The following is a 25,124-nucleotide window of genomic DNA, read 5'->3' on the forward strand; positions in this document are numbered from 1 at the left end:
AGTGTATAATTTTACTGTTATGTCTCAATATGAGAAGGGAAAACCATAATGGGCATTCACATATACTGACCCAAAGTTAAATAGCTACATTTCTGTAAAAAAATAAATAAGAAAAAGAAAGCTGTTATCCCACAGAGACATTTTGTTTATATCTCTAAGCAGCTTGGCTTTCATTAATACATATCTGAAAAAACATGTATGGAAAACAATGAAAGGTATGCCTTACTGAGAAGTGAGGATAATAGGATCCTCTATCTCCTTACTTCAAAGACGATGAGGAAAGAGACTGTAAAAAACTTTTACAAGTACACTCTTTGAAAAATTTGCTATGGAGAGCAGAATGGGTTTCATTCCTTTTACTCAATTGCTGTCTGCATAAGCTAAATGTTTCTAATTGTAGCTTTGAAGATTTCTTCTTTTCTTTATTTCTCACAAGCAGAAAAAAAAACCTCTCCTCCTTACTGGCTGTTTGCATGGCATTCAGTGAGATGTAGATGCAGAGTATGGGGGTCCCCCACTGTGCCCCAAGTGCTCTGTGTACTTCCCATCTCCTGGCCAATGCCCCACACAAGTGTGTTTGTATTAAATCTTTGTCTATCTGCATTTGAGTTTTTAGATGGCTGATAGAGATATAACAACTTCTTTAAAAAAATATTCCCATGGCTCAGTCCATGAGTTTTATAACATATGAAACTATCAGCACTGATTTTGGGGTTCTTTCTTTTAATCTACTTTACAAGGTTTAATCACAATATTAAGAAAGAGGGACATCTGAGATTATAACTTGACTGTCCACTATGAGAGCCCTTAGCTGTGGTTATCTAAAACTAAATATAAATTAAAATTAAAAATTCAGTTCAAGTGTTCAATAGTCACATGTGATTACTGACTCCCATGTTGGAAAATGCAGATATAGAATACTTCACCATCACAGGAAGTTTAATTGGACAGAACTGTAATTTACTGAACTTCATATACTGAAATTACTAGAACAAGTCCATTTTTGGCCATCTGCCAATAAACTCTCAAACACACAAATCTGCAATGTGAATGGTAACTTAGTTGTGTCATGCACAAACTAACAACCGTACACAGAACCTGGTCCCCATCCTTTTGGCTGATACTGTTTGATATCTGAGGAAAGGTAGGATTTAGAATAAATGAGAAACAGAAATGGTAAAAATGAAAGTTAATGTAACAAAAGCTATAAATATACAACTGCTATTCCTCTCATATCTGTGACATAAAATTATATAAAGTAATAATTATGTCACTGTAACTTATTAGATGTTGCATATATAATAATAATAGCACAAAAGGGAATAGAGCTATATGGGAGTAGTCTTTCTATAGCTCACTGGAATTAACTTATCAGAATCTACCTATGATTTATACTAACTTAAGATGTATATGCCTTAAAATAACTACAAAGAAAATAACTCAAAAATTAATGATTTTTTCACTATAAGGAATTAAAATGTTAAATTAGAAAATATTCACATATCACAAAGCAAAGAAGTAAAAGAGGAATAGAGGAACAGAAATGACAGACATATAGAATAAAAGTAAAATGGCAGAAGTAAATCCAACTATGTCAATAATACCATTAAGTGTGAATGGTTTAAAAAGTCCAAACAGAGAGACTGTCAGACTAGATAAAAACAAGATCCAACTATATACTTCTACAGGAGTACACTTTAGATTCAAAAAGGTTAAAAGGATGGAAAAAATGACAAAGGAGGCAAGAATATACAATGGAGAAAAGACAGTCTCTTCAATAAGTAGCGCTGGGAAAACTGGACAGCTACATGTAAACGAATGAAATTAGAACACTCCCTAACACCATACACAAAAATAAACTTAAAATGGCTTAGAGACCTAAATGTAAGACCAGATCCTATAAAACTATTAGAGGAAAACATAGGAAGAACACTCTTTGGCGGACTTCCCTGGCAGTCCAGTGGTTAAGACTTCACCTTCCAATGTAGGGGGTGCCAGCTCAATCCCTGGTTGGGTAACTAAGATCCCACATGCCTCACAGCCAAAAAGCCCAAAACATAAAACAGAAGCAATATTGTAACAAATTCAATAAAGACTTTAAAAATGGCCCACATCAAAAAAATCTTTAAAAAAAACCACTCTGACATAAATCACAGCAAAATCTTTTTTGATCCACCTCCTAGAGTAATGAAAATAAAAACAAAAATAAATGGGACCTAATTAAAAGCTTTTGTATAGTAAAGGGAACTGTAAAAAGAAAAGACAGCCCTCAGAATGAGAGAAAATATTTGCAAATGAAGCAACTGACATGGGATTAATCTCCAAAATATACAAGCAGCTCAATATCAAAAAAGCAAACAACCCGATCAAAAAATGGGCTGAAGATCTAAATAGACATTTCTCCAAAAAGACATACAGATGGCCAATAAACACATGAAAAGATTCTCAATATCACTAATTATTAGAGAAATGCAAATCAAAAGTACAATGAGGTATCATCTTACACCAGTCAGAATGGCCATCATCAAAAAATCTACAAACAAATGCTGGAGAGGGTGTGGAGAAAAGAGAAACCTGTTGCACTGTTAGTAGGAATGTAAATTGGTACAGCCACTATGGAGAACAGTATGGAGGTTCCTTAAAAAACTAAAAATAGAGCTACCATATGATCCAGCAATCCCACTCCAGGGCATATATCTAGAGAAAACCATAATTTGAAAAGATACATGCACCCCCCATGTTCATTGCAGCACTATTTACAATGGCCAGGACATGGAAGCAACCTAAATATCCATCAACAGAGGAATGGATAAAGAAGATGTGGTACATCGCAGTCAAGGTGTTATCTAGTTTCTCCACTGAATAGTTACACTTTTGCTCTTTGGAATCAAACAAGAAATCTGGGGAGAGTCACTTTACACCATGTAAATACCTAGAAATTTTATTATATTTATCTTCTGTACATTTTGAAGTTTGGGCTTGGATTTTTCTTTGATTCTAAGTTATTGTAAAGAGAGCTTTAAAATGTCCAGGTGTTAAGGTGTGATGTATAACTCCACAATTCTTGTTATTTACTTTTTCTTTAAAGGAAAAAAAAAATACTATTAAAGAAACTATTGGTTATGCAAAAAAAAAAAAAAAAAGAAGATGTGGTACATATATACAATGGAGTATTACTCAGCCATAAAAAAGAACAAAATAATGTCATTTGCAGCAACATGGATGAACCTAGAGCCCGTCATACTGAGTGAAGTAAGACAGAGAAAGACAAATATTATATGGTATCACTCACATGTGGAATCTAAAAACAGGTACAAATGAATTTATCTACAAAACAGAAATAGAGTTACAGATGTAGAAAACAAACTTATGGTTACCAGGGGGTAAGGGGAGGGAAGAGATAAGTTGGGAGATTGGGATTTACATATACACACTACTATATATGAAATAACTAATAAGGACCTACTGTATAGCACAGGGAACTCTACTCAGTACTCTGTAATGGCCTACAGGGGAAAAGAATCTAAAGAGTATATATATGTGTATGTATAACTGATTCACTTTGCAGTACAGCAGAAACTAACACAACATTGTAAGTCAACTATACTGCAATAAAATTTTTTTTAAATTCACTTAAAAATTGAAAGTGTTAAAATAGTGTAGAACCAGCATGAAAATAGACAAAAATCAATAAAACAATCTATATATGTAAGAGAATTTGTATTAAAATAAATGTAATATTTCAAAAAAAGGATGGAAAAAGATTTATCATGCAAACAGCAACCATAAGAAAGCTCACAGGGCTATACTAATATAAGACAAATATATACTAATATCAGACAAAAGAAATTTTAAAACAATATAACTAAAGATGAAGAGGGACATTTTATAATGATAAAAGGGTCAGTCCATCAGAAGGATGTAACAATTATAAATGTATATGCAATGAACAGAGCCTTAAAATACATGAAAAACAAACTGACAGAAATGAAGGAGAAATAGACAATTCAACTATAATAGTTGGAGACTTGAATATATAATTTAATAATGGGAAGAACAAAATCCTGGAAGACTGTAGCAATTCTATAAATGAACTAGTTCTAACATGTCTTAGGACAATCTACCTGACAACATAATATACATTCTTCTCAGGTTCACATAACATTTTCCAGGAGAGAACATATGTTAGATCATAAAACAAGCATCAATAACCTTCAATGGATTTAAATCATATAAAGTATGTCCTCTGAACACAATGCAGTGATACTAGAAATCAATAACAGAAAGAAACTTGGAAAATTCATAAGTAGATGGAAATTAACACACTCCTAAATAACCAATGAATCAAAGAAGAAATCACAAGGGAAATTAAAAATTACTTTGAGATGAATGAGAATGAAGATACAACATAGCAAATTTATGGGATGTAGGTAAAGCCATACTTAGAGGAAATTTAGAGCTGTAAACACCTATATTAAAAATGAAGATTTCAATAATTTAACTTAAGACAATAGAAAAAGCATCAAGGGCAAGCCAAAGCAAGCAGAAGGAAGGAAATAATAGATTACAATGGAAATTAATGAAACAATAGAAAAATGATTGATAGAGAAAAAAAACGAATGAAATCAAAAATTGGTTCTTTTTTTTTTTTTTTTTCACACACACACACTGTATTTTATTTTTACAAGGGATAAATAGACTGACACCAAGTATTGTACATGGATGACCACAACAAAAGCAACAATGATTGCAATTACCAAACATGAAACACACTCATACTATGTCATAATATTGACATTCAGTCCAGTAATCCTCCACTGTAACAGCTCCTTTACTTTGCAGTGAAAATTGATTTGTATATTCTTTGCCTCTGAGTCCTTGTGGGATTTTTTTTTTTTAAAATTCAGACAGAAAGTCACAAAAATTATACTCATCCTCATCAGTTCACTCAGTCCCATGTAATTAATTTTTTTTTTTCATCTTGATCTTTTGTTAGCACTTTTATGAGTTCATCAGTTTTTCATTAGAGTTCTGAAAATGCTTATTTGAAGAGGTCAACAAAATGGATAAAACTGGATTCACCAAAAGAAAAACCACCTCAAATTCCTAAAATCTGGGGTGAAAGAGGCCATTACTACTAACCTTCCAGAAATAAAAGGATTATTAGAGAATACTACAGACAACTGTATGCCAATGAATTAGATCACTTTGATGAAATGGACAAATTCCTAGAGAGACACAAATTACATAAATTGACTCAAGACAGAATAGAAAAATGTGAAGACATTTTTAACAAGAGATTAGTAATTTTTAAAAAGCTGCATAAAATGAAAAGCCTAGGTCTAGACGGATGCACTGGTGAATTCTACCAAACATTTACAAAAGAATTAATACCAATTATTCAGTCTTCCAAAACTTACAAGAGAATACTTCCTAACTTATTCTATGAGACCAGTATGATCCTGGTACCAAAGCCAGACAAAAATATCAGAAGAAAAATACAAAGCAACATCTCTTAAGAAAATAAACATCCTCAGCAAAAATATTAAAAACCCTAACCTGGCAGCATATAAAAAGGGTTATACAACACAATGAGGTGGGACTTATTCCAGAAATGCAGGATTGACTCAGCATCAGAAAATCAACTAATGGAGGACACTATATATTAACAGAATAAAGGACAAAAACCATATGTCTCAACATACACAGGAAACAAATAGTGACAAAATCCAACACCCCTTCATGATAAAAAAAAAAAAAAACCACTAAACAAACTAGGAACAGAAATTAACTTCTTCAACTTGAATAAAGGGCATGTATGAAAAAACTACATCTAACATCATACTTAATGAAGACTGAAAGCTTTCCCCCTAAGATTAAGAGCGAGAGAGAGATATCCACTCTCACCACTTTTATTCAACAGTATATTGAAGGTTCCAGCTAGGCAACTTGGCAAGAAAAAGAAAATGCATCCATATAGGAAAGGAAAAAGTAGACCCACCTTTATTCATAGATTACAAGATCTTGTATATTGAAAATTCTAAGGAAAGCACTAAAAAACTGTTGGAACTAATGAGTTGGGCAAGGTTGTAGGATACAAGATCAATGTGTAAAACCCACTTGTATTTCTATATAGTAGCAATGAGCAATCTAAGATAAATTAAAAAAATAAGTCCATTTATAAGAGCATCAGAAAGAATAAAAAGCTTAGGAATAAATTTAACCAAAAAAATGCAAAATTTACACTTTGAAAATTACAAAACACCATTGAAAGACATCTCCTATAAATGGATTGGTAGACTAAATATTACGATGACAGTACTCCCCGAATAAATCTATAGATTCAATGCAATCACTATAAAACTCCCAGCTGGCTTACAGAAATTGACAAGCTGATCTTAAAATTCATACGGAAATTCAAGAGACCCAGAACAGCCAAAATAATCTTGCAAAAAGGAGAACAAATTTGGAGGACTCACACTTCCAGATTTCAAACTTAGTACAAAGCTACAATAATTAAGACAGTGTGATACTGGCATAAGTATAGGCAATGGAATAAAACTGAAAATCCAAAAATAAATTCTCATACTTACAGTTAACTCATTTCAACAAGGGTGCCAAAACAATCAATGAGGAAATGAATAAACAAATGGTATTGAGACAACTGGACATCTATATGCAAAAGAACAAAGTTTAATCCCTACCTCATGCCATATATAAAAATTAAAACAGATCACAGACATAAATTAAGAGTTAAAACTACAAAACTATTTTTATAGAAAACATCATTATGACCTTGGATTTGACAATAGTTTCTTAGATATGATAGCAAAGTACAAGTAACTGAAAAAAATAGATAAATTGGACTTCCTCAAAATTAAAAAAAATTGTGCTTCAAAAGATCTATCAATAAAGTGAAGAGGGCACCCTCAAAATGGAAGAAAATATTTACAAATCATATTTGATAATAGATTTGTATCTAGAATATATAAGGAACTCCTACAACTCAATAAGACAAACAACCCAATTAAAAATGGACAAAAGATCTGAGTAGACATTTCTTCACAGAATATATACAGATTGCCAATAAAGATAATCAGTGTTATCACATGAAAAGATAATGTCATTAGTCATCAGGGGATTGCAAATCAAAACTTCAAGATAACACTTCATACCCACTAGGATGGCTATAATCAAAAAGACTGATAACAAGTGTTGATAGGGATGTGGAGCAATTGGAAAACTCATGCACTGCTGGTGGGAATATAAAATGGTGCAGCCACTGTGGAAAACAGTCTGGCAGTTCCCCAAATGGTTAAACACAGAGTTACTACGTGATCCAGCAATTCTTCTAGGTATATACCCAAGATAGATGAAAACCTACGTCTAGACAAAAACTTGTACATGAATGTTCATAACAGCATTATTCGTAATAGCTAAGAAGTGGAAACAATCCAAATGTCCATCAAGTGATCAATGGATAAATAAAATGTAGTATACATCCACACAATGGAATATTTTCTGGCAATAAAAAGTAATGAAATAGGGACTTCCCTGGTGGCACAGTGGTTAAGAATCTGCCTGCCAATGCAGGGGACACGGGTTCGATCCCTGGTCAGGGATGATCCCACATGCTGCAGAGCAACTAAGCCCGTGCACCACAACTACTGAGCCTGCGCTCTAGAGCCCGCGAGCTACAACTACTGAAGCCCGCGTGCCTAGAGCCCGTGCTCCGCAACGAGAGAAGCCACCACGAGAAGCCTGCGCACCACAACGAAGAGCAGCCCCTGCTCGCTGCAACCAGAGAAAGCCCGCGTGCAGCAACGAAGACCCAACACAGCAATCAATCAATCAATATCTAAAAAAAATTAATGAAATACTGATGCATGTTACAACATGGATGAGCCTTGAAAATGCTATGCTAAGTGAAAGAAGCCAGTTACAAAAGATCACCTTTTGTATGATTCCATTTACATGAAATGTCTAGAACAGGCAAATCTACAGTCAAAAGGTAGTTTAGTGGTTGCCTAGGGCTGGGAGGGAGGGGAATAGGGCAATTAGGGAATGATAGCCAGAGGGGAGAGGATTTCTTCTTTGGGTGATGAAAATGTTCTAAAATTAATTTTGGTAATGCTTACACAACTGGGAATATACTAAAAACACTGAATTGCACACTTTAAATGGGCAAATTTTATGATGTGTGAACCGAATTGTATCTCAATGATCGTCTGCACAGCTAGCTTGGACTGGGATTCCACAGGTCTTCCATCTCCAACTCAAAGAACTGACAGCAAGAACAGAATGTTTAAGTCAAGCACCTAGTATATTAAGAGCTAAACAATAAGATCTAACTAAATATATGTGAGCCAAATGACCAGGGTAAAAGTCAAAACAAGGCTTTCACTTATGTTTTTAAATAGAAGCTTAAATATCACATGATTTATTTGACACCTATGGGAGTCTTTTATAATAGTTTTTGCCTCTGTTATTAAAGTTTGGCCACCACTGCCTTCATCCAGGTCTTTATAACTCCGTGTGTTCTTACTTTAGTAGCTTTGTTTAAAGAAGAAAAGCTGGAAGTAAGAGAATATTTAAATTGCTCTTTCTCAAGTGTCTTTATGCGCAGAAAACGATGAAAAATAAAATCAAGCAACCGTGAAGACAAGCAGGAAATAAATAGATGAAACATTTAGCTTACGCAACACAAAACACCATTATGGGCAAACAAACACAATATATCCACATGATCAATAACTGGCCAGAAGTGGCTGGAACCCAAAGTGCTCAATAAGACAAGATTTATTACACACTTTAAAAAATTAAGTTTAGCTTTTGGCCTAATGTCCAGGCACTGCAGACACTGGAATCTAATTTACTATTTATTGGAATACTACCTTGTTGATAGCACATTTTATGTGCCTTATTTCATCATTAAGTATAAAAGTTCAGGAAAGTAATTGATTTTATTTTTTTTCACTTGTTTAAAAATATTCTTAGGGAAGCTAATTTATCATGCTCATTATAATGTGCTGAATTGGTCTGCAAACAAAAAGCCAGCGAATAAAAGCCCTAACAAATTTTGCCACTTGAAATCAGACATAATGATTTAAATACCAAGATTATTGAACAAACAATAAAGCAACCTGTAAGAAACAATAGCCTTATGCTTTACAAAAATATAACAAAAAAAGGTCAAATTTCAATTCATAATGGCTTCACATGATCACTTCTTCAGAAAGAAACTTTGAAATTTAAATATTTTCCAAAATATCTTCCTTCTCAATCTTCCCATGCTATATGACACTATCTGAATGCAAAACAATGTAACTACTGAGACAATATGACTGATTTTGTTTCTGAACAGACATGGTACTAAGATGAAGGCTGTTCCTCAAAGTTATTACCATGGGAGGCTACACACTCACTCTAATGATTCTGCCATTGCCCAGGGCATTTCCTCTGTAGGAATTATCTCATTTTGTCATTTATAAGACATGGCTTTGAAAAGAATTTTAGCTCTTTAAAAAAATCAAATCTATTCTTAAAAGGGATAAGTATCTGTTACCGCTAAAAACATTCAAAAGAACACAGAGCAGGTTCAGAAAATTTTGAACAGGGACAACATTATTGTGCTATGGATATAACTTTCAAGGTCAGTGCAGAATGCAGACAGTACTCATTTGAATGTAGCTTAGTAGCCGTGTCCTGTTACTAGAATGTTCATCTCACAGGAGAAGGTAAGCAGAGAGTCTTAAACCTCAGACTAGGTTTGTCAGATACTGTTTACCAGGGAAAAGTTATTGTTTATACTTATCAAATTCTTACTCTGGTTAGAATGACTTTCCCCAGCTGCATGGGATACAAGAGAAAAAAACCCAAAAAAACAAAAAAACCCTTGGCCACACTTTTACTAGAACTATTGCAAACACTGACGACTTTAGGTCACCTGCAATTATTCTCTTGGTCCATGAGATATCTGGCTAGGATATATGGGAGCACGACTAAGACAGACATTTCTGGGAAAATCAGGTCCTAAATCAAGCCCAGAAAGAACTGGCTGGCCCCAGTGGTTGTACACGATCACCAGAAAGAAAGAGGATCCAACAGTGTGAGTTAGGATAATGTTTCATCCAAAGCCTCATAAGGGCGACTGACTGCTCAGACCTGATGCCTCTGTGTCTTGGGAGATTCAGCCTCTGGACCGTCCTAACACTTGTAATGTGATGGTAAGAAAGAACTGAACTCTTAACCGAGGCAGGACCTCTGCCTATTAAGGCTTAATGAACTTGGGGACCCAGAGAAGGTGTCAGGAGTCACTGGAGACAGAGAGGCTGCTGCAAGGCAGGAGCCGTGCGCATCTAGGTTGAGTCTGAGCTGGGGACTCGCCGTATAAAGGAACCTCAGCCCGGCTGCAGCTAGGCACCAACTGCCTTCAGGGGCAGGACACTTGACCACGAACAAATGATGTGCCTGAGTGAAAACCCCAAAGTTGGCTCTGTTCCTGGCAGCGGGCTTTCAGCAGCCACTGTATGGGAGTGATCTGCTTCGTGTACCTGGGGCTTTCAGCAGCCACTGTATGGGGGTGATCTGCTTCGTGTACCTGGGCCTGCATCACTGCTGCAACTTCCCAAATCATCTCCTTGCTTCTGTTCTTGCTCCTTCGAATCCGTTCACTACACCACAGGCAGAGGGATCTTGTTAAAGTGCAAATCTGATCGCCAGTGTTAGGATTTCCTTTCATTCCACCAGACACTACATAGAGTAACTTATTTACTCCTTAAACTTATGCGTAGACAGAAATATGATCCCTATTTTATGGATGAAAAAGCTGAGGAACAGAGAAGTAACCTGCTCGAAATCACACAGGTAGCGAGTAGCAGAGGTGGGATTTGAACCTGGGCTGTTAACGTTATTTTACAGCACTTTCCATGTTTAAGCTTCCCATCACCCAAAGGTAGTATCTAGAATCTATGACCTGATTTCTGAGATCTTCCATGACCTAGTCCCTGCCTAACTCTCCAACCTTACCTTACACCGCTTTCTCTCTCATGGGTCACGCTCCAGCTGTGTATATACTCACACATGTTTGTACAACATGTGTACACGTGAGCATATATTTACATATGCACATGTATTTACATATATACATGTACATTTACATACCTATACCTACTTATATAAATTTTTGTGAATGTATGAATATAAGAGGCTTTTTGATGCAGTAATTAAGAGCACAGACACTGGGGCCAAACTACATTGGTTCAAATTCTGACTCTGCCACGTATTAGCTGTGGGATCTCCAGCAGTTATTTACTTCTGTATTTCTAAGTGTCCTTATCTAGTAAAATGTAGAAGATAGAATTTACCTCCTAGGCTCATAGCAAAGATTAAACAGGTTAATGTATATACTGCACTTAGAAAAAGTGCCTGGCAGGCAGTGAGTACTACCTAATGTTAAAATTCCTTCCCAAATTTGCTTCTGAAAATACGTTCCTTCTGCCTGAAATACTCTTCTGTTTAACCCGGCCATCTACCCATCGTTCAGCATTCAGCGTAGACATCAGCTCCTCAGCAGGCCTTCCTGATGCCTCTAGGTTCGACGAGGGCCCCCCATCATGCACGCCCAGAGCTCCCTGTATGTCCTCTGCAGTAAGCACCACCATGGTCACTGCTGTGATGACTGTATTCTCTGAGACTGTAAACTCTGAGGGCAGGGACTATGTTTGTCTTCAACACTAAGGTATCCACTGCACCCACAACCCGGCCTATGCAGAGCAGAGGCTCAATAAATGTCTGTGAATAAATGAGTGAAGCCCATGGGACCAAGCACCTTAACCTGCCCTGGGGATTTGGGGTAGACATCAGTGAGGAAGTAAGTCAGGAGTCTGGACCTGAAGGATACATGCATAGGAGACTGTTCTTCAGAGGGGGTAAGAGGACAGAACTGCAAAGACAGAGATGTGGCACGGCCCACCCACACAGAGATGGGACGCGGCCCGCCCACACAGAGATGAGGTCACAGCATCATCATTTTGGGAGCTGAGAGGAAGCAAGATCAGGCTGAAGAAACACTCTGCTTAATAGATAAGAAAACTGGGCTTAAGTTACTTTTCCAATGGTTTATAACTAGTTACTGACAAAGCAGACCTCTTAAGTGAATGTTCTTTGTGCAGAGACTTGTTATAAGGTCTCCTCTCCATCCTACAAGAAACAGAAAATGAGGATGGAAAGAAATAGCTACCTTGTGTTCAGAATCTGAGAAAGACTTCACGGTGACTGGACCTGACTGGGATACTTAAATGTCACCTGCAAATGGGGATCTCTCATTCTGTTTATTGAGGGACTAATCCTCTTGGGTGATTTCCAGAGTTGGCATAATTGATGGCCACAATTTAGCGGAATTAAATGTTCAGCAAAGTATAGCTCCTCCAGTAAATTCTGGAGTTTGCCACAATGCCACTGCTCTATATAAAACTGCCTATGTGCACAAAGTAAAGGAGGAACAAAAATACTGGCTTGGGAAGTCAGGCCTGAGAATTCTAGAAGAGCCATTCCACACTGCAGAAATGTTGAGCCAATATTATAATTCAACTGGAGCAAGGAAGGTCAATGATGACATAATGATTTCCTTCCCTTTTATCTTCTCTATTAATCTTCCTTTCCCCTTTTTATAAACGGGCTCATGGATGGGAGCAGGATGATGTAACATGCTTTTAAGACTTTTTACAGAATAGGAACTTGGTAAGGCCTGTCCAGGCTTTGATGGACAGAACCAAAATGCAAAGCGAGCTAGACAAATTGAAGTGCTGGCCTGAGTGAAATGATGTGTGATTCAATGAGGGGAGATGCATTTCATTTTAGAAAGAGGCACACATTTGATTAATAGACAATGGAAAAGGAGTGATTAGTTGACAATGTGGAGAAAAGACCAAGGGCATCACAACATATCCTATCAATTATAAAGCCAATGATGTATTTTGGCAACTCAGGAGGCAAAATGCATTTTGAGATTCCTGAGCAGGCAGACAGTCAGGAGGAAAAAATGAATATAGAGAAGGAGACGGGGTTCAGTAGAACAGGAGGGCGGTGGTGAAGATGCAGTGGAAGAAAAGCAGGTGGACACAACTGATGATGGACCTTCAGTGTGAGATTAAGGAATTATTAGTCAGTAATTATTAGTAAGGTCAGGCTAATATAAGACTCACATAATTTCACCTGACCTACAACTTGGATGTACATAGAGAATGTAGCTTTTCTATTTTGTCTAAAATGGTTTGGGTCTCCTGCCTAAGTCTCTATCCTCTGGTTATCAGGATAAAATGAGCTTCTGTTCTATCCAGTTTCAACCTTAGTTTGAACTCATGTTTCCAAGGACTCTTTATTAAGTGCTTATTCTCTCTTGAATCAAGATGCCGACTCTTTCAAAAGTCTCCTTCTTTTCCTAACATGATGTCTGGGTGACCTCATATCCTGAAGGGGAAAAATGGATTTCTAGGGCACAGTCCCCAGGCGATGCCCACTGCCCACCTGGTTGCTGGCAGCACGGCTGTGCTTGGGGCAGTTGTAACCCACGGACTGGCCTCTCCCTCTCGGCCTGCTCAGAGCCTGGTTTTGCTCTGCAGCAACCAGGGCCACCTTCCCCTCCTGGGCCTGAGAAGTCCCAGGCCTTGGGCCCACGCTCCATCCAGTTTTTCCACCCTAGCCCTTTTGTGTGGTCACATCTCCCTGTCATGGAGACTAACAGTGGCTCTTAACTCAGCATATGTGACACACAGTAATTGAGGGCAGCTTTGGAAGTGAAACTTCATGGTCTCTTGCTGCCATGGCCATGATGTGGCCACACCCAGGTCTGTTGGCAGAGATAGGGGCAGGGGGGTGATTGTTGTAAGGCCATCTCTTTCCAGAGTCCTAAGTAGAGAGCAGAGGTAAGCTGCCCTCAGTGTTACCCACGCACCCACCTGTTCTCACTCATCTAACCCACCTCCCCTTTTCTGAAGCAGAACTAGGAGAAGGGGGATGGGGAAGCAGATCTCCCGAACTCTGCCCCTCTCTGTCTCCTTCCACCATTTTCCTAGAGACCACATTGGGTAGGTCCTGGCTCTGCCTTATTGACAAGCTGGGCCCTCTTCTCTACATATTAGATCTCCAGGGTCAGAGCGCTAAGTGCTAGTTGATATGCTAAAGATGTGATTTAAGGAATTTAGAGAAATCTTCTCACAAGATTGTGATAGTGTGACCTCCAAGGTTTTTGTCTTGCTACATAATCCTTTCTTGTGTGCGTGACAATATTTCTTGAATATTCTTCCCATTCACATTCCTTCTGCACCAGACACGAAGCACCCCCTCAGACAGACAGATGCCTTGATCAAAGGTCTCTTACTGTACTCAAAAAGGCAAAAGAAAAATGCATATGAATAATTTCATTACACTAGGTTCTTGTTCAGGAGAAAGACTTAAAGGTGAAAGAAAGAAATGAACATTGGTTAAGTGCCTTCCACGTGCCAGGCATGTTGCGTCATCTCATTGAATTCTTGTAACAAACCTGGAAGATAAATACTACCCCATTCACTTTACAGAGGGGTCAACTGTGTGTCAGGGAAATCAAGTAATTTGCCTAGAGTCACAGGACTGGTAAATTTGCAGACCCAGAATTTGAATACTAGTCTTTCTAACAGAAAAACTTATGCTGTTTCCACTGTACCCCATAAATTACATAATGTGCTGCATTTTACTGAATTTAAAAATCATCAGTAGTAATATTGTCCATTCCACTAAAAAAGAAACGCACTGCCAATTACACCATGACACACCATTTGTTTGTAAGATGAATCCTGATTTCTGAGATGTAAAAATGTGAAAAAAAAAATGCATCTTAGAATGAATGATCTGGTATATATGGTGTAAAGATTATTTGAGCAGCTGCTGTGCTGTGTACAGTCTGGACCAGAACACAAAAACACCCCGGGTAAAGAAAGATCAAGAAGACGCCGCCATAGTCATTCAGCTATCAAGAAACAGAAGCCTGAGTAAAGACAGAGCCTTGTGAAACTGGAAGACCAGGCCAATTTCCGGGAAACACTGTGGCAGGTGAATCAATGGGGAACAGTGCAATTTGGATCTAGGTTGTAAAGGATGAAGAATGAACTATGAGCCACAATTTTAACGTCTGGAAGACTGGGGAATAGTAGCAACTGAGAAATTGGGAAAAGGGAGAAGGATGGGTTCCATTTTAGATATTTTAACATTCAAAAAACAACTATCTTCATGTAACTCTGGTGAGGGCTGGAGATGCTGATAGGGGGCTCACTCACGCACAGGCACCAGCTTCAGAAGATGACATCTACCTGGGGGTCTAGGGATGAAAAAAACAGGTGGACAGGTCTGGACCTGTGCTGCCAAAGGAAACATGAAGAGATGGAATGTCAAGCAGAGAAGAGAAGGACAAACTCCAGACCAAAGGGGCCTCAGGAGGTACCTTCACCAAGGATGAGCATCTTCCTCTCTGGTGCCTTCGGGAGGCACCACAATGGCATTGTGAGGCAGACAGCAGGTTTGGCAAGATCTTCCTGCTGGCTGGAGCTGCAGGTTTCACTCACACTTCCCTACACACCTAGGGACTCAACACTTGCCTGCCGGAGAGAAGGAAAAGGGCTGGGTCGGCATAGGAGTTCCTGCTTTGAGACCAAGTTGTTATACTTAATTGCAAGGGCTTATGGGAGAATTTTTTAAAAAGCTATCTTTAGCAAAGCTGCAAAAGGTAACAAATGGCACCCATCAAGACAAGGACTGTTCATCTAATATTGGGAAATAAGGTTTCCATCACCTTCCTCTTTTGATTTCAAATAAAGTTTAAGTCTTCAGACAGCAGGCAAATGAACTGCTTGACCATAAGTTTTAGTCCATTGCCTCACATCGTTACTCAGCCCCGATTCCACAGTGCTTTTGAACACTGCATTAACTATTTCATATTATGCACCTGCCAACTAAAGAACGTTGCTCACCATCTGGCTCTACAAGAATTAAGTCACTAGCCACTGCAGCCATGTTGCAGTATGACCTTCAACATACCCTGAAAGGAGTTCAGGGCCGAGATCAGGAAGGAGGCACTCTGGGCTCTGGGAAACCTGGCAGAACAGGCCTTCAGATAGTTAGATATTTTCAGGAGAAAATTTTTATGAACCTGGATTCTTGCATCTTCCCATACTTAGAAAAGCACTAAAACCATTAAGTAACATACCAGTTCCTTGTGACTAGTAGCAACCTTCTACCGAGATGTGTGCTTTGTTGCACGTTCCCCTTTTGCCAAAATCACATATGTACTGACCTCCCCCTTACCTCTTGGAGCAGTTTCTCAGAGCTCTCTGAGAGGCTGTCTCCCAGGCTATAGTCCTCAGTAAGACACCAAAAAACTTGACTCATAGTTTCTACATTGTGTGTGTGTGTGTGTGTGTGTGTGTGTGTGTGTTTTCTTTTTAGTTGACACACCCTACTAATGCAATGTCCAAAAGTGATCAAATAAAAGGAAAAGTTACTAATTTGACTAGTGAAAAATTATTTTCTTAATCATTATCTGGATTTTTTTTTTTTTTTTTTTTTACATGTACAAATGAATTTCCATTCCCTACGGAAGTTCCTCTAATTAAGTCTCCATCTTTTGCAGCAGGACACCTGTTACTGGGCAGTCAGGCTCTCATCCCTGTTAGAATGGCCTCACCCTGACCACTCCCATCTAGAACTTTACAGTCCAACATGGGAGTATTTGACTATTGAACACCCAAAATGTGGCCAGTCTGAATTGGGATGTGTTGTGAGTGTAAAATATACACTGGACTTTGAAGACTTCGTATGAAAAAAAGAATATAAAATAACTAATAATTTTTATGTTGATTTTATGTTGAAATGATATTTTGGATATAAAATGGCTTAAATAAAATATGTTCTTAAATTTTTTTTTCTGCTTCCTTTTACTTTTCAAAACGTAGTTAGAAAATTTAATTGCATTTGTGGCTTGCATCTGTGATTCCCATTATACTTCTTTTGCATAGCAGTGGTCTAGACTCTCAGCTTCTGGGTCTTATTCATTTAATCAATAAATTCACTTTAATCAACATTTATTATGTATATAATATGAACCAGGTACTCTAAAAAGGACTGGTGATGAAAAGATATAAATAATATGACTTCTGACCTTGATGAGCTTCCAGTTAGGGGGAAAGGCATTTTAAAAGTAATTAAAACAATACGACAGAGGCTATTAAGGACTAGAAATAAATCACTATGGAATCTTGAAGAAGGAAATTCACTGTTTCTTAAAGGATGAGTAGAAAATTTTCTAGTCATTGGCATGGGGGACAGTTTAAGGGCAACCCAAACAGAGGGCACAGTGGGTCTGAAGACTCAGGGAAAAAAAAGAACTTGTTTGGGGAACTGAACGTAGGCTACCTGTGTGGGAGGGGACAGACAAGACCTCAGTGGACAGGGGTGGAAAAGAGAACCTCGTATGCCAGGCTAAGACGTGCAGAATGTATCTTGTGGATGAAAGAGTCAGATGTGTATTTCAGAGAGACCACTGCAGAAATATGGTGGAGGGTGGACGAGGTGGTCCAGGTGGGTGGAAGGGCTGAGGCTGGGGAGGAGAAGGACGAGATGAAGGTAAACAGGCCCGCAGCATATCTACTGCGATAGTCAAGATGACAGTAATATAGACTTGAACAGCTGGGATACACTGGAGAAATATTTAGGAGGTAGAATCCACAGGTCTTTGGGATTTATTGGATGTTAAAGGTGAAGAAGAAGGAACAGGGTTATTAACTTTGGTGACTAAGTGATGTGAGAGGAATACTAGATGCCCACTAAAAATGTTTGCTATCAGAAGGTATTCTTAAGGAACGAAACTAAGTTGAGTGGCTGGACTGAAATGAAATCGTTTTCAAAATGGAGCAGTGGCTAAGCGCCCAGATCAATCAAGTACCCCCGTTAGAGGTCCCTGCCCCAATCAGGTTTACTCCTGCTCAGCGTACCTGTGGGGGCAGGGTGGGGCAGATTATAAGAGTTCAGGGAGTAGAGGGGGAATATTTGGGAATCAGAAAAGACTTCTTAGAAAGCAAGAACTTGGGCTGGAGTTTGAAGGGTAGATGGTAGAGGAGAAAGGGTATTTCTGATAAGAGGGGAGAACTGCAATAGGTACAGCGAATGAGATTTTCAAGTCAAGAATGAGTGATCAGCAAGATGTGCTCCAAGGATAGGCTGAGGATGGCCAAACTGGCATGGAGTGTTTATGTTGGGAAAAATGGCAGATGAAGTTGGGGAGACAGCTGGGATCACATTAAAGAGGGACCCCATAGGCAGCAGGGAGCCACTATAAGGTTTTAAAGCAAAGGAAATGACAACCTGACATTTAAGTAAGGTTACTCTGGTGATGTATAGAAGAACTCAAGTAGGATGATGGTGTAGGCAGCTCTGCTTGCTACTTTTACTAAACCCGGTAAATGTCAAGCACTCTTCCAGGCCCCGGAGACTTAAAAATAAGCGAGGACTAGTCTCTTCCTCCAGGACTTGCAACCTACTGTGGGTAAGCAGAGAACAGGATCAGTTAAGATCCTCTTTGTTCATCTTTTTTTTTTTTTTTAATAGCTTTAAAAAAATTTTATTTATTTTTGGCTGCCTTGGGGCTTCGTTGCTGTGCGTGGGCTTTCTCTAGTTGCGGTGACTGGGGGCTACTCCTTGTTGCGGTGTGCAGGCTTCTCATTGCAGTAGCTTCGTTTACTGGGGAGCACGGGCTTTAGGTGTGTGGGCTTCAGTAGTTGTGGCACGAGGGCTCAGTAGTTGTGGCACGTGGGCTCAGTAGTTGTGGCACGCAGGCTCTAGAGCGCAGGCTCAGTAGTTGTGGCGCATGGGCTTAGCTGCTCTGCGGCATGTGGGATCTTGATCTTCCCAGACCAGGGCTCGAACCTGTATCCCCTGCATTGGCAGGTGGATTCTTAACCGCTGTACCAGCAGGGAAGTCCCTTCATCGAATTTTTTGAAGCAATTAAGGTTAGATCAGGGTCTCAGCAATAAGAATGGAGAGGAAACATCTGAAAGCAGGGCTTGCATATAATTACAAGCCCTTTTTTTATTGGGTCCTGCACCACCTGCTTTTACCCCAATCTGTCTTTATTTTTCCCAATTTATTCCCCTGTTCTTCCTTTTGATCCTCTTCTCCATAGTCAAGGGCACTCACTGAACACTGGCAAATCAAATAACATCTTATTTAAACCCCTTGTCTTTCTCTGAGCCATGTGTGTTTTCTGCTCTGAGTAGGCTTGACATTCTTTCCATTTAATGTTCCCATCTCCAAGCAGTCAACTATGTATATTACACATGAATTAGTTGAAGTTCACATAATCAGAGAGGCTGGTGCATTTTCATTAAAACTCTTAGTTTAAATGAAAAAATAAAGGAAATACTAGAAAACAGTCTGCCAAACAGGCATAGAGAAAAAAGTATATGGCCTTGCTTAAAGTGTAACTCTGCAGTCTATCAACTTAGTTCAATAGAGATTTAACTAAATAGTCAAGTACCTGGCATATAGTAGGCCAATCACTGGGATAAGTTGAATAAGACACAGTTCCAGTCCTGAGAATTTTTAGACGTTATAGACAGGTGATGAAAAACGTACCTAGTCAGATGTCTCCTTATCTTTGCCGCTCATTCTAGTCTGCACCATGATCATTTCTTACTTGCGCTGCCTTAGTGCTTCTGCCATCTCTCCCCACCCCCACTCCAGTCCCCTCGCAAAGCTTGCGCGAACCTCTTAAACATAAATCCCGTCACTCTTTCCCTTCTTATTCAGTAACATTCTGAGTCCTTACTCTTAGTCCATAAGGTATGATCTTCCTTTGATGTCATCTCCTACAATCATTTCTCTTACTCATTACTCCATTCTACTCCATTCCCACTTGGCTTCTTTACTGTGCCTAGAATATTCTAAACACATTCCCACCCCAGACCCTTTTCCTGGTTGCCTACGTCTGGAATTCTCCTCCCAAAACATCTGCATGATTTGCTCCATTACCTTCTGCAGATCTCTGCTCAAAGACTGTCTTATTACTCAGTCCTTCTCTGACTACCTGGCATTCCCTACCTCCCTTTATCGTGTTTTACTTTTCTTAAAAGCATTTACTCACTAAAATGCATCTATTACCACTGAAATTTACTGTTTATTGTCTGCCTCTCTCAACAATATTGGAAGCTCCACAAGAAGAGGGTCTGATGGTTTTTTTCCTTGTATTTCCAGCACGTGGAATGTTGACTGGCATGTTGTCAATGGTCAATAAACACTTCTTAAATGAACTGGATCAATGATTGGGAGTTATGCACAGGACTTTAGGGGAGCAGGGTATGTGGTATAACCTGGGAGGAATGAGGGGATTAGAGAACAATTCTTTAAGCAAGTAATGTTTGGGTTGAGACTTCATTCATTCAACATTCTTATGGAGTTTTACTATGTGCCAGACACTATTCTAGGATGTAGCTGTCATAAAGGCAGACAAGTCCCTGTTCTTGTGGAACTTACAATCTTGGAAGAAAGACAAGAAACAAGCCAATACATGAGTAAATAAGAAAAATATCCAACACTGACACATGCTATGCAAATAACTAAAATAGGATGATGTAAAAGACAGCACACCTAGGGGGTTACTTTAGATTGGGTCATTAGGGAAGCAACTCTAGGAAGTGACATTTCAGCAGAGACTTGAAGGACAGTGAGTAAGCACCCATGAAAAGATGAGGGGGTGGGCATTCCTATAGAGAGACAGCCAGGGAAAAATCCTTAAATGGGATAGGCTTGAAGTGTTCAAGGGACCAAATGGAGGACACATAGCTGCAGAGAAGTGGGCAAGGAGAAGAGGGGCATGACTTAAGGTCAGACAGAAGGGTCCTAGGAATGAGTAGGACTTAGGAGGTGAAGCAGGGGAAGAACCAGATGGAAAAGCATTGTAGGTGGTAAGAACAGCAAAGGCAAGAAAGCAGGAAATAGACTGGTATATTTGAGTAACTCTAGGAAATGCGTTTCTCCTGAGTCCAATGCACAAAGATGGAATCCAGAACACTGTATGGCTAAATTCGTTTTTTTGTGAAGCTTCTGGCACATTTTGCTGCAGCTGAGAAAATAGAACCATCTCTCTAGTAAACACAGCCTCAGGGAGCTCTATAACCAAGCTACTTTGGAAGGTGGGAAGCAAATGCAACCTTGCATATTGTATTCTAAACACAACCTCAGATGTGTTAAGCTGTCACCACCCCCATTTTAGACACTAAAGGACCAGCGGGTGGGTTAAGTCACTCACAGTCAAGAGCTGGGGCTCAATTCCATGTCATGCTTTACCCAGTGCTGTTTCCTCTGCTGTCCAGTATCTCACTGACTGATTCAATACACCTGCCTGGAATGATCCTTGCCATCAATTTCTTCTATGGACCTTGCCTTCTATAGTTTTCCTTTGGCTTTATCTGTCTTCTCCTGTACCTACTTAAAATTTAGAAAATATATTTTTCCTTTTTTCCCCTCAGCTAATCCTAATCAATTCCATGTTTTATGGAGGCTGTTCTGTAGCTCAGCCTTCTTCTACTGACAAAAGTGATGCAAACCCAAATAAACTCAAAGATGGGATTAATAGGCTTGGATACATTTCTTTACAGTAACTGAGTCCCCCAAGGAATGTCTAAGTCTTTGGGAATCTTGACATATCAGAATTATTAACAGTTGAGACTTTGTTATCAGTAGAACGAGACTCCTCAGAGAAGGTAGTGCTGACTTCACAACAAGGAATTTAGGTTGATGATTTTTCAAGTAAACAGTGACTTATGAGTAACTATTCAATATGTGTGTCACAATGGCTTGCTGCCAACGGACCCTATGCATTGAGATCAAAGCCATTTTGAAACTCTTATTTTATACATTCTATTAGAAGGCCCTATGAAGTATACCAAGACAAAATATTTACAGTCAACCCTTGAATAACACAGGTTTGAACCGTGTGGATCCACTCGTGTGGATTTTTTCAGTAGTAAATACTACAGTATGAAATGATCCATGGTTGGTTGAATCCTCGGATACGGAGGGACCGTGGATACAGAGGGCTGACTGTAAAGTTATACGTGTATTTTCAACTACGCAGAGGGTCAGCACCCCTAACCCCTGCATTGTTTGAGGGTCAACTGTATTCAGAAGGAAACAAATGAGGGGTGAAATTTTCTTCCATTAACAATGACACATTTTCGGCAGGGGGGCGGGGTGGTGGTGTGATGAATTGGGAGATTGGGATTGACATATATACGCTAATATGTATAAAATGGATAACTAATAAGAACCTGCTGTACAAAAATATAAAACAAAATTCAAAAATTCAAAAAAAAAAAAACCCAGAAAACTCTCTCCCAACCCAAAGAGTAAAAAAAAAAAAAAACAATGACACATTTTGTACTCTTACACCACAAACCTCTAGTCCATAGTCCTTACTTAACAATGTAAACATGTAGTTAGGATAGCACTGGAGAGTTAAGATGTCCATTGCAAATGAAGGTGACGAATTCTGACTAAATAACGCTATCTATAGTTGCAGGAGCCATTCACTTAAAAATTTTTTTTGGATGTCTAAGATATGCCCAATGTCTTCTAGTACTTTTCTATTAGGTGGCCTCATCAATAGTGTCTACAAATGCCAGGATGTTTATGAATTTTAGCAATGACGTGCACAGTTACTGTTTCTTGAAAGGCTGATGGTTTTTTTTGTTTGTTTGTTTTGGTAAATGGTAAATTCCCAAAATGCTTGGGAAAAAGGACATTCTTCAATGCAAATAAAAACTAAAAGGTAGGACAGAAGGCAAGGACTGACCAAGCTGCTAAAAAGAAATACTCGGGAGAGAGTTGGTCCCAATTTTTTGATGCAAAACATTTCTAGAGATGCCAGCTTAAAGGCAGGTGCTCAGCAACCTTGCCCTTTTTGACATTAGTGGAGGTTAGCAAAAAAGCAAATAAACATAATTTGAAGAAAAAGATGAGCCAATACTGGGTAGGGTCCAAGAAGCAGAGCATAAAAGTGCAAAACATCAAAAATGACTAAATATTTTACTTCCATTTTCCAGTGTTTCTTTTCACCCACGCTTAAAGAAATGAAATATTTCGGGGCTTAAAACTTGTATTTTATAGCACCCAAACTGTGACAAGAAACAAACATTAGTTATTTAGCTGACATAATTAAAAATGAAATTAATATCAGCGTTACCTGAAATTCTAATCCATAGTTTTCTCTGCAGAATTCTCTTAATTTAGGATACACGTTTTCTCTTAGTGCCTGTCTTTCTGCTCCCGTGTCTGTGGTAGAAAAGCAAACACACAGAAAGTGAGTTAGGTCCACATAGTACACATTTCTGGAAAAAAAGAAAGCTTACAAATAAACATTAACATTAATATAATCAAGCTGGGGTGCTGCATCGTGAAATGATGGGATATTTGCCTGCTGGAGAAGACTTGCTCTTAACAGAGCAGGGGGAGCTGAGATGTTTACCACGCACACAGGGCGAATGGGAGCCCCTGGGTAAGTTTTGTGGGTGCTGGCAGAGCTGGGAATTCACAGCTCATTCTTTATACCCATGTAGACCCTCACATGGCGCTCTTAAATAGCCACAACCACATTATCTTTCAAAGAGGTAGAAGGAAAAATTGTAAGGCTATCAGGTGTAGCTCCATTGAGTGTAAATATTTCAAAACACACACACACACAGACACACACACTGATTACTGATTTCCAAAAGCATCCAGGCTCTATCATTCCCTACAGTATTTAGAAACAATGCTACTTTTACAAGATTCAGTACAGCATCTGTGCAATCAGCACAATAGTCAGGAGCGACAAACGGTAGGAGTCAACATCTAAAACTAGCAGATTCCACTGGCCAGCGGTTCAACATTAGCGTCTCCCACCCTGGGCTTAGGGACCTGTTATATCAGAGAGGGGATCGTTTTACATGTGCCACAGTGTGTTAAAAGCTTCGAAATAAAATATTTAAAAATTATCCGTGTCATTAAAAAATACAAGAAGAAACAGAGAACCTGAAACCAGAAGAACCATAACATATGTATGTATTTAATGTTGAATGTTCTGCACAGAAAGGGATTCTACAGCCACTTGTGCTGGACGGTGCTCCACATCAGTGATGATGCTGTAAGATGCTTACAGCAAAGAGAATGGTCCTCGCCCAGCTAACTTCAGAGAAAGATAAGAATCAGAGCTTAAAAAATTAGGTTAAATGTGTTATCTCATGAAAAGGACCATTTGCTAAATGTACCTCAATCCCAGCCACAACCATGAAACATCTGCATACCACATTTGTAACTCAGGAACCAGTTTAAAAGACTGTCCTTGTTATTCTCAAGCACATCTGTCCATGCAAACTCAACCATATGCCGTGTTGACCTACTCTACTTTCCTACTGTTCTCAAGCCTGTTTTGAGAGGCAAACAACCAATCCCAAGAGTCTGAGATGCAGCGGCAGCTTGACAGAGTGACAGGAACCAGTGTTTACACGGGAACCAAAGATTCAATACCAGGTCTTCGAGATTACCCTGTGATCCAAACAAGTAGGGTCTTTTCCCCCCATAGATCCAACAGGGACCTAAGTCCAAAGGGAAGGCAGGAAGACCGCGTTGAGGAGGGTACACCTGAGCAGTGCCCATGTGCCATCACGACACTGGTGGAAGCAGCAGATTATATAATCAGCACATGATTTATATAATCTTGGGAGCAGGTGCCCATCCTCCCTCACCCCACTGTAAGGGCTGAAAACACTAACTTTGAAGTAAAGCTGATGATATTCAATCTCTCTAAAAGGCTACTGATTTTTAAGACCCAAATAACAAAAAGTCAGTTTAAAAATGAAGAGATACTACCAGATGTGGAATTTGGGAATATATTAAACAAGGATTATTGGTAAGATATTCTAAAAAAAAAATAGTATTCAAATAATACATGAAAAAAGTTATGAAATGAGCAGAAATTTGCTTCTTAAAAATGTTATTGTAACTCTTATTACTGGGTCCCGAGACCTGAATGCGTCATAGTAAGAAGGCTAAGACAGAAATG

At 38.9% G+C, this 25,124-nt stretch overlaps 1 protein-coding gene across 1 annotated transcript in view; it reads right to left on the bottom strand.

The window, feature by feature from the left end:
• Nucleotides 1-25,124, bottom strand: part of NWD2 (NACHT and WD repeat domain containing 2) — a 191,641-nt gene that overhangs the window by 89,228 nt on the left and 77,289 nt on the right. The window contains exon 2 of the mRNA XM_068542259.1: nt 23,268-23,356. Coding sequence (XP_068398360.1) covers nt 23,268-23,356 — 89 coding nt within the window. The remainder of the gene's footprint in view (nt 1-23,267; nt 23,357-25,124) is intronic.

This window comes from Eschrichtius robustus, chromosome 4, assembly GCF_028021215.1.
Source record: "Eschrichtius robustus isolate mEscRob2 chromosome 4, mEscRob2.pri, whole genome shotgun sequence".
Taxonomy (NCBI): Eukaryota; Metazoa; Chordata; class Mammalia; order Artiodactyla; family Eschrichtiidae; genus Eschrichtius; species Eschrichtius robustus.